General features: G+C 38.4%; 1 protein-coding gene and 1 long non-coding RNA gene across 3 annotated transcripts; one reads left to right on the top strand and one right to left on the bottom strand.

Moving 5' to 3' along the window:
* The first annotated feature begins 1,826 nt into the window (after positions 1 to 1,826).
* Positions 1,827 to 8,120, top strand: LOC144045011 (uncharacterized). The gene is made up of 3 exons (XR_013291395.1): positions 1,827 to 1,975; positions 4,972 to 5,047; positions 6,239 to 8,120. It is a non-coding gene; the product is annotated as an uncharacterized LOC144045011 (long non-coding RNA).
* hhatla (hedgehog acyltransferase like, a) lies at positions 1,969 to 10,840 on the bottom strand. 2 transcript variants are annotated; one of them, XM_077559776.1, is made up of 13 exons: positions 10,660 to 10,840; positions 9,817 to 9,929; positions 8,647 to 8,714; positions 8,459 to 8,572; positions 6,830 to 6,850; positions 6,416 to 6,610; positions 6,127 to 6,336; positions 4,571 to 4,742; positions 4,147 to 4,291; positions 4,027 to 4,062; positions 3,763 to 3,964; positions 3,226 to 3,367; positions 1,969 to 2,947 (listed from the first exon to the last, which is right to left on the bottom strand). In XM_077559776.1, the coding sequence occupies exons 2-13, from the start codon at positions 9,920 to 9,922 to the stop codon at positions 2,805 to 2,807; spliced, it is 1,554 nt and encodes a 517-aa protein (XP_077415902.1). In that variant the 5' UTR covers positions 9,923 to 9,929; positions 10,660 to 10,840; the 3' UTR covers positions 1,969 to 2,804. The 2 variants fall into 2 exon arrangements, with proteins under 2 accessions (XP_077415902.1, XP_077415903.1); XM_077559777.1 differs by lacking the exon at positions 10,660 to 10,840 and having other exon boundaries at positions 6,416 to 6,605; positions 6,835 to 6,850; positions 9,817 to 9,897.
* Positions 10,841 to 11,002: the final 162 nt, after the last annotated feature.

Genomic DNA, 11,002 nt, shown 5'->3' with positions numbered 1-11,002 from the left:
AAAAAGTTAGTAAAACCTTGCAAGAGCCAAGCAGAAAGTGACAAGCGACCGGTCCGAATCACGGGAGTTAGTGACGACCACCTGCAGGCCCCAGCTGTGGAAGGTAAGATAAGCTGCAGTCGACCCATTGGGTCCGACACTCATGCAATAACCATTCGCAAAGTTGTCCTTTGGGCATCCGTAGCAGGAAGATGGCAACAAAACATGGCAGATCGAGTAAGGTGAGACTACAGCCATGTAATATACAGTAATTAGTGCTTACTAGACTGACAATTATATATTTAAAAAATACATCTATGTGATACAACATATTTTTTTGCATACTATTGACATAAACAGTCGCGTTTTTTTAATGAATTAGTTCATGGCACTAGGGTTAGCCAATGGCTAACGCTAGGGTTAGCCTATGGCTATAATCCGATGTGATGTTCATGCACTGTTCCGACTAAATAAATAAATAAAGGAAGAAAGGAATCACTAAATGTCTCTTTAAAAGCAATTCACACTGCCTACACTGACACTGAAAGGTAAAAAAACAGTTGGGATACATAATGAATACCACACTAAATCAGCTCTTGGAAGCCATCTGTTTAAGGAACAATAGACAATTAAAAAACTGTGACTCAAGGTTTGAGTATATTGCTATACTTTATATGGAAACCAGGACTAATTGTTGGGAGAGAGTCTCCTATAGGCACTGAGGAAATGGCCGTGAGCAAGACGCCAAAACACCAATTAATAATAATAATAAAGAATAGTGGAAATGTCATATTGACGCCTTCTTACAATAATTGCCTAAGTCATTTTTCAGGAAACACAAAAATTTAACCATTTGCATCACGAGGTGATGATTTAGGCAACAAACAAAAAAAGTTTTTTGTTTTTTTTTAAAAGACAGGTAATTATTTTAAGAGGGTGACAATATGTCATGTAATATTTAATATGAGCCTTACCAGACCCCCTGTATTTACTGAACTGTGATTAGGAACTACTGAAATCTGTCCAAAGGTACCACTATGCAAACACAACAGATAGAAAACTACAAATTTGTTCATGCAGTCAATGCAGTTAATCAGCATGAAAAACGAATAGAGGTGCGCATGGATGGGGAAGACATGGTGTTTTACTCTGATGTAATTATGGGTGTTTAGGGTTTATGTGTGATGATGTATTAATGTTTGCATGTCCTTTGCTCCATGACAAATATCTCCCATGGGAGGCCAATAAAGAGAAACCTTAGCTGCCCCATTACCCTGACATGGCTCCCTTGCCTACAAATGTGAGGAAATGATTGTTTGTGTAGTGTGATGCAAGCAACATGAGCATTAAATGAGTTTCCCTTTAGGGATAAACAATTTAACGTTTCAGCTTTGGTATCGGTGACACCTTTCGATATGGTGCAATGTAAAAAAATTAAAATGTAGACAAGCCTACTGTCAAAATATTTTTTCAATATAATTCTAGAACATATTTTGAAATAATCAACCAGATGTATAAATAAAAGGGTGAAGCATAAAAAAGACACACAATTCAAATTCTTAGCAAATGCGTCATCTGTCCCAGCAAAAGCACTAACAGGAAAAGAAGCCAGAAGTCAACCAGGTTCAAAGTCACCATGGGAGAAGAATAGATTTAATAAGCATCGGTTTGTTTGGCCTTTAAAGGTTTCGTTTAATGTCATTGTGTGAGTGTAACAATAGTAATCGCATTTGTCTAAACTAGGCCATCTGGTGGTGGTGGTGATCGAGGGCAACGCCTGACTCAGTGACATAACAACATAAACAACTTAACAGATCGAATTGTAACACATTGCAGACGGTGCTGGTGTCCCTCTGAGGCTGAGCATTCGGCCTACCTGCATTTCTATTTAACTCTTTGCGCTGCAATCAACAGATCGTTTCTGGATAAAACAAAACTTTATTTGATCAAAAGTCCTATAAAGAAAAGGCAACGTGATGGTAACAGCAGGGGACAGGTAGGATAAGCATGTTGCCTTGTGTGTGTGTGTGTGTGTGTGTGTGTGCGTGTGTGTGTGTGTGTGTGTGTGTGTGTGTGTGTGTGTGTGTGTGTGTGTGTGTGCGTGTGTGCGTGCGTGTGTGTGTGTGTGAGTGTGTGTGCGTGTGCGTATGTGTGCAAAAAGAGAAAAGAGGCTGTCATGACAGTGGTTCTCTAGTTCCATTGGGGACAGAAAACATTCAATAAGATCCAACACATTCTTGGTCGATATTAGGCTATTAAGCATTATGGCCTGTTTCATGCTTTGAGTCTATGAAACAAATATAAATACAGTAAATACAATTAGCTGCATGCAATGTGGAGGACTCCACAGCACCTTTTTTGTTTATCTTGCTTCATTGCATTCCATCAGTGGCAACATGGTTTCAAGTAGCCCTTAAAAACATTGTGTTGATTAAAATGTAAGACATTCTCAGATGAAGTAAAAACCTTCTGATAATTGTAATTATATATAATTATAAACAGATGTTTGAATTTGAGTAAAATAAACATGTGAAACAACTAAAAACTGTCACTGGTTGTTCCTTTAAATTATGTGTGTTCATTCATTCTTATCTCATTCAAACAATACTTCACATACTTACGCTTAACAATCAAAGGGTCTTTGTGCCAAATATTGTGACAATTATCACCAGGAAGTGCACTTGAGGAAACGTCTGACTATAATGATAGCAAAAACACTGCATTGTGACCAACATACTGTAAGTCACAACCTGGCTGATTCTGTTCTGAAGGCGGCAAATGAAAAAAAAAAATGTTAGGAGGCAATGGCTCTGACGTCTGTATTATTATTCTGCCTTTTCTTTGCCGCCATCTAGCGGCTTGACCGGTTGCGCATCCTCTAACAGTGCTTCCTGTCTTTCGTGCTCTTTGACCAGCTGTACGCCGCAGTAGGTCACCAATAACACAGACAGGGTAGACAGCGGAAAGCCTGAGTAGAAAAAAATTACAGTACGTTATCATTTTATATAAATGCCAGTGGTGGGATATACACAATACATTTCTGTCATACTATACTTGGTTAGATTAGTTTTTTTTTTTTTTAGATATATGTACTTTACTTAAATCCACTTTTACCAGAGTCATCGTCGTTGTTGTACCCCGCCTCCCACCCCTCTCCCTCTCTCCTTCTCTCCTTCTCTCCCTCTCTCCCTCTCTCTCTCTCTCTCTCTGTCTCTCTCTCTCTCTCTTTCGCAGTGTTTTCCCTACCTTTGAAAATCAGTCTTCTTCCAACCAATTTAGCAAATTCCAAACTGTTCAGGGAAAGAACGTTGTAGAGGACGATGGCCCAGAAATTGGTAGCATTGAACAGTCCCCGGATCCTACGTGACATGGCTTCACCCATTAAACCCTACATGCAGAAGACACAAACAAGTATGCAATGGGATGAGATGACCAGTCTATGAGCCCATGACTGTCAGTTTAGGCCAAATACCTGACAGTGCACCTGAGTAAACATACACGATCTAATTAGATTCAATACAAGAGTTATATGTTAAATATGCCCAAAAAGGTATTCTAGTTTTTACACTCACTTTCACACTCGGTCAATTTAGAGTGTTCCATTAATTTTACTTACATTAATTTAACTTACATAAATGTTTTTTGTAAGTCAGAATGGCCATAGTTTCAAGCATGCAAGCACTCTATTACACCAATAAAAACAATTATCAAATTAATAACAATCGAGCACACCAGAGGATTAATACCTGTACATATTACATTGAGTTAGTTTATGTTTCTCACCTCCATAGTAGAAAATGGCGGAATAGAGAAGAACTTGGCCACCCAAAGCTCAAAGTTGAGGCCAAAGCAGTTAAAAAAGGACCAGATATAAACCAGCTCACACGGGCCGAGCCATAGGGTGGTGATGGCGAATGTGCTTGTGGTAGCCAGGAGCTCCTTGAAGATTTGATCGTGATCTCCGCCGATGTAGTCATAAACATACCTAACAAACATCCAATTAAGTAATTTGATGATAGTATTAATTTAAAGAGCTTCTATACTCACTTGCATAGCCAGTCGTTGATGCCTCTGTCAAAGTGCCTAAAACGTTTTTTAAATAATAATAATTTTTAAAAAATTTGTTTATGCATCCGACATGAAATACACAAATGTGTTGATACTCACGTCTCGGCAAAGACGTATAGCATTGTGATACACTTAGGAGGCTGAGGGGGGTCTAGGTGGTCCAATGTTGCCACTGTGTTAATGACGCCAAACATCACGGCTGCTTTTAACCAGTCATATACCAGGTTGAAGTAAGCCAGACCAGCTGCAAAGGAAAATACAAGTACATTTTCACTCAAATCGTATTGCTCTTTATTGTAAAATAAAGTAAGAAAAGAAAGGCAATAAACAGTAAATCAAATTGACGGACTCCAGTAGTTGAATAAATATGAACAGTAGAAGTAGTAGTAGGTCGTTTTTATCTTCATCCAAATAATTGATGAATTAAAACGCTAAATCATAATAACCTCTGCCAAAGAAGCAATAAAACCATTTGGGTCACCAGTAAATCTTAGTCACACACAACACAGCACGGCCAACTCACCGAGACACCAGTCAGAAAGTTGTGTCACCAACTTCATGTCACTGGGGATTGCCAAGATGTAGAGATAGTGGAAGAAAGCATCCACCATCAGGATCAGTGCCAGGTGCAACACGGCCTTGCTGGTGATGTTCCACATCTCCCTCTCCTTGCGGGTCAGCTTGCTGTTGTTGGCCTGTGGAAGTACACAAATGCCGCAGAGAACAAATCCCAATCAATTCAAACTGAAACGGTAGAAGTGCAGCTTTATGAATTTCATTTTCTATAACTTTAGGACTCCATGTATTTGGACAAAGTGACTCAATTGTAATAGAAAATATTCTTGCAGGAAAGTTGTTAAAGTCTTTGTAGTCTGAATCCCAGACATCTGAAGCTGATTTTTATCACAATTTTTTTTTCTTCAGCCGCTGCTTGTGCTTCCTCCTTTTGGCTCGTCTTCAGTCAGTTCAAACAAAGCAATCTCTGGTGGCTTGATGTGAGGTGAGTTCTTTTACTTCAACAACAGTGGAGTTTTACACCCCCACCTACCCCTACACCCGCAACAGTTCAAATGAAATGGATAATCAAGCAATACTTTCTTCAGGGTGGATGGGGGAAAAAAAGACTTCCACAACATCAAAACAAGTCAAGAATATTCTGGAGGAGGCAGAAAATCCCAGTAAAATTATGCACTACAGTCAAGAGACAGCCTTTTGCATGTAAACAACTGCAAATCACTAGTAACATTCAAAAAGAGAAAAGCCAATCATACAAAACAACAAAAATGTTATTGATTTTTCAGAATGATGGCAAGATACTCTATAAGTATGGCATAAGAAAGGAATAGCCTTCCAAATCGTACCAAATTATGTATAACACATGGGGAGTAGTATAGGCAGGAGTAGTATATCTAGGACAAATTCCTAAAAAAATATATATATTTTTTTTTTGCAGTTTAACTCATTTACTGCCATTGACGGCTATGAACGTCAAAAATTCATTTGAACTATTTCTATTAGTTCCCCCCCCCCCCCACACTTGTTAACAAGAGTATGAAAACCTAGATTTTTTTCATTGTAAATTTCGAACAGATATAAAATTTGTAATTAATCGTGAGTTAACTAGTTAAATCATGCGATTAATCACGATTAAAAATGTTCATCGCCTGACGCCCCGAATTTTTAATAATCTTTTTTTTTATTATTCATTCACTGCCATTGTCGTAAACGTCAAGAATTCATTTGAACTATTTCTATTAGTTCAACATTGTTTCCCACTTTTGTTAATAAGAGTATGAAAACCTAGAATTTTTTATTGTATATTTAGAGCAGACATAAAATTTGTGGTTAATCGTGAATCAACTAGTGAAGTCATGCGATGAAAAATTAGAATCGCCTGTCACCCCTAACTTTTAATAATCTTTTTTTTCATCAATTTATGGCAGTGAATGAGTTAATTAATGAACCACATCATACTGCCCAAAGATACTCAATACTTTTTGAGGGCAAAAAAAGAGACTGCTATACCTTAACCTTTAACCTATTTTGTTAACAAATTCACTGAACTCCACATCACATTACCTGTGCATGAAACTTGTCAAAGGTCATGACAGGTCCGAAGAAGAAGAACGGAAGGTAAAAGTTGTATTTCAGCAGGTCACAGAATGTGTAGTTGCCATCTTTCTTCTCACAGTTCTCCAAGGCAAAGCTCATGCAACGCATGATGGTGAAGCCGCAGCCTCCGTAAAAGAGGACGTCTTGCAGGTCAAAAGAGCCAGCCACCAATGTTTCCTACAGGTGTGAATTAAATGATGGATTTGTTTACGGTCAAACGGTCATTTTATAAGATATGTGAAGCGATTCTACTTACCTGCCAAGAGTTATACGGCTCCAGCTTGATTGAGGCGAGCGTGGCCAGGCCTGCAGCAAAGCACATCCATTTTGTCTTGACCACGGCGACGCTGTACAGTATGATGCAGTGAGAGAGGACTAAAGCCAAGAAGGTCCAGCCCATCGTAACCAGAACCGCCAAAACACCGTACACACAGAAGATGAACGATCTGTGCTGTGGAGAAAGAGGAGCCACTATTATCTTGATGGCGTGACTTCATCTTTGTATTTTTAATGACTTGTTAATAGTATGTTAACAAAAAGAATGCCTTAAGAAAAGGTTAACCACCACAATGGACAAGTGTTTGTTAGTTACTGCTATCTACTGTGAGTGAGTCAAAATAAACAAAACAAGTGTTATGATGGCAAACATTCACAAGTTTATTAAGGTTACCTTACATCCATCTATACCAATCTTCATTGTCAGCATGAAACAAGACAGAAAATATGTTTAAAACACATTGAAATGTTTTAAATATGCCGGATTACACAGAAATGCAATTACTTATATATGTAAAATCAAACTCAACTCAGTGACATTCAGCCCATTTGCATGCATCAAGTCAATACTTATTAAGTATTTGAGTATGAATATATTTCAATTGGTATAAAGTGTGAAACCAAGATTAATTGTTTTTAATGTCTAAATCCTCTTGTTGGTAATCAATGAGATTATCTGTCGGGATGCATTATCGAATTGTCATGGTATGATAACTCTAAAAACTGTTGGGACGAAAATAACCAAAATTGGATCAAAAATGGACCGACCAAGCTTTTGAGTTATTAAACAAATTAAATTGATAATCCGCAAAGCAACTATTTATATTTTCTCTCCCCCCTTTTGTCATTATTTTTTGTGTGCTTGTTTTGTGGGTTATTCATTTGACTTGACTTTTTGGGTTAATTGAATAACCCCACTAAATGTGGTCAAAAATTAACCGACCCAACTTTTTGATTTATATAATCCAAAACGTTGGATCAAATTAAATAACCTACAAAGCAACCCAATTTGTTGGGTTGTTTTGTGGGTTATTCCTCTGACCCAACTTTTTGGGTCAGTTGAATAACCCAATTGAATTGGGTGAAAAATGAACCGACCCAACTTTTTTCAATGATCTAACCCAAAAAGTTGGGGGAAGTTAAATTAATAATAACAACACAAAACAACACAAAGTTTGGGTTGTTTTTGGGGTTATTCATTTGACCCAACATTTTCGGTTAATTGAATAACCCAAAAAGCTGAGTTGGTCACTTTTTGATCCAGTTAGTTTTTACAGTATATCATCATGTTGTATGGTATTATTGCGGTATTGTCAAAAAGAAAACATGGGGTAAAAATGCCATAGTGTGTAAAATCAAGTGTCAGGAATGTAAGAATAAACATGTTTACTAAAATTGAACACAAAATACAAAATGATCGCTGCAGATTTTTTTTTTTTACTACCAACAGGTATTTTCAAGAGCAAACAATGAAAGTAAAAAAAGAAAGAAAAGTTGAGTGTTCCAAGTAACATTAACAAGCAAATTAAAACAAAATCATTTGAGTTTGTTTTTTATTACTGAAAATGTATGTCAAAATCCAGTGTAACAACTAGATAAGAATAATGTTCAGTTTTAATATCTTTCAACTGACAATGTAAATGTGATTCAACAATATAAACAATCATTTTCTGCTGACAGGCCCACTCAATGGCGCCAGTTTGTTTCTTAGAGTTCTCGTTTTTGATGATGTTTTTGTGAGAATTTTTAAATGAGATACCGCAATATTTACAACACTCTTACATCCCTAATTCACAGTGAATTGAATTACAATAGATCTGTTTAAAACACATTACACTTCACCCGAGTGCTGGGCTTGAATCTACAGTAGCTTGAAACATAAACGACATGCACAAATATTCAATACACATAGAAATATACATTATACGCAAGGAGGCAAATATACCTGCATGCAGTACTATGGCATGTCAACCCTCATTGCCTCTCGCTACGACACACACTTACAGTACACACATGCATGCACCTTTGGGGCCAGCAAGGTGAAGATTTTGGCAAAAATCACATGGCCGGTGAGAGCAAAAAGAATATGATTGCGGAATGTTGAGAACCACATCACCCATTCAAAGTCTGCAACATCCTGTGGATGAGACACACCAGACACTGTCAAACCATGACTGAGTTAAAACAAAATAAATCCAAACAGTAACTTACCATTTTCCTGCCAAAGTAATACCATCCTGGTTTGACACTTTCTTTGAATGCTTTTCTGCTCACATTTTCTGAATAATGAACACAAATTTGCAGAATAAATATGGAGCGGTTTACTTGCCAAAATGTGATGTTGATGTGAATGAAATTGCTCATAAATTAAGCTACTATATGCAGAGTTGAGTGAAAGCACTTCAATCAATGTGACAAAATTAGACATTACATAATAAGCTCATGGGGCTCTTCTGGGCTCTTTACACAAATGTCATAGGTTGGAACCTTTGCTAAATACCGTACAATGATTAAAAACTGCAATCAAGGCATCCTGAATTTTGTTCTTGATTTTCAATTATGTAGAGAGAAAAAAAATACACGATTGAATCAACATACGGCTTCCCTGCAGGTCCAACAGCTTTGCCTGATTAGACCAATGACTGTGAAAAGCGAAATCAAACAGGGAAAGCCTCTTACTTCTGGGCACAAAGCCACACTTCTACTTCCAGGATTCAGAGTTAGTGCAGCATGAAGCCCTCGGCTTTTTAACTCCTCTCAGAAGGATTAGCCATATATGAGCATTTCAAGAATAATGGCTAACACTGCTGCAGACAAGCTCACTGCACTTTATGTACCATTCACCGAATCACACCATTCACGTCTGTGTGATGAGTTTACTATTATGCAAAAACAAATGGCATTGTTTCAGGCTTACGAGAAAATGGTCAGCTGGGTGTAACTATGGATGTCATGCTGACAGAATTTCATCCAGAGAGTAATCAGGTTATCGATGAATTAGCCCCATGTTAATAAAAAGGTGCAGAATGTTGGGGAGTGGAACATAGATGCAGTTAAACAGAACAGTGGTCATAAATGGCGCACTCTAAAAACAGTTAGGTCAAAAATAACCCAACTATGGGTCAAAAATGGACCGATCCTCTACTTGGGTCTATTTGACCCAACTTTGAGTCAACAAATGGGTCTCGTAGTCATAAATATTGGTCAGATCCTTTACTTGGGTCAAAAAATTGGGTCATTTTGTATAAAACAACCCAGAAAGTTGGGTCAAATGAACCCATAAAGTGGATCAGTCCATTTTTGATCCATAATTGGGTTACTTTTAATCCAACTGTTTTTGTGTGTGCATTGTGTGATCATACAGTATGTTGAGCCACTCACCACTTGAAGCCTCAACTATCCAACTGGCAGCCCATGCTAAGGCCCCAGACAGTACGGCAATGTAGAGATAGAGCTCATATCTGGGGAGGCCAGCCTTGATCCCCATGGTGGATCTGCACAGAGGAGGCCCCAGTTAAACAAAAATATATATATAAAAAAAAAAACATCAGCTGTGAAAAGGAAAACATGCAGGCTGGGGAAATACAAGTGGTGTTTTGTGAATTTTATTTACCATTACAATTTCCAGCAACATGTTATCCATAGAACTTAAAATAAATAAATAAATAAAAATAAAAAAAACATTTCAGGTTGCTCTGGCTTAACATTCACCAACACATGATGATGTGCACTTGTTATTGTCACATCCAGACTTTTCGCAAGTTGACATTGCACTGTTAAGCCTTTAGGAGTGACAGGACAGTGACTTAAATAGGATTGCAAGGCTCTGGCTCCTTGGAATCAGCATGGTCAGCTGCGCAACCTTACCTCGCTCTCCTATTATAGCCCGAGCAGTTGGTGTGCAGCTGCAGTGCTATGTGATCCGAGCTGGGGCTTCTCTTTACTTCACTTACTAATGACAGGAATGACCAACAGCACTGCATCCATTTGCGGGATTTATTTATGCATAATTCTTGATATATTATTGTACTTTGTGCTGAAGTTAAGGAGAGTTGGACACAAAAAAACAAGGATCCAGTGCTGCACAATGCCAAGTAACCATGGTTAAGCAGAAAGAGTGCCGCAAAGTGTCCTGCATACAAACTGAGAGTGTTTTACTGCTGAATGCAGAGCTGAGAGCACACCGGCTTTCATGTCATTATTACTGTACAAGACTTCACTAACCTTGTGTCCGCTTCACACAGCCAATAGAGACCGTCCCCTCGAAATTGAGAAGAAATTAAAGAAAAGGGGGTGGAGGTAGGAGGCTAGATCATCCGTCTTGCTGCTTGCCGCCTGCATTTGCCAGCTTCAGTCAGTCAGGATGTTGCAGAACTCAACGAATGGAGGTGGTAGAGGAGGGAGGAGGTGGAGTGTGTGTGTGTGTGTGTGTGTGTGTGTGTGGGTGGGTGGGGGGTGGGGGGTTATATTTATCCACCACTACTGTACCGCAGAGAGGGGTGGTCCACTGTTGGCTCGCTGGAGAGCAACCAAACACTCTGGGACATTCACAGTGCTTAAAATGAAG

Source organism: Vanacampus margaritifer, chromosome 2 (genome assembly GCF_051991255.1).
Source record: "Vanacampus margaritifer isolate UIUO_Vmar chromosome 2, RoL_Vmar_1.0, whole genome shotgun sequence".
In the NCBI taxonomy this organism is placed as follows: Eukaryota; Metazoa; Chordata; class Actinopteri; order Syngnathiformes; family Syngnathidae; genus Vanacampus; species Vanacampus margaritifer.
The sequence above is the reverse complement of the archived record's forward strand: the minus strand, read 5'-3'. Positions and strand labels throughout refer to the sequence as shown.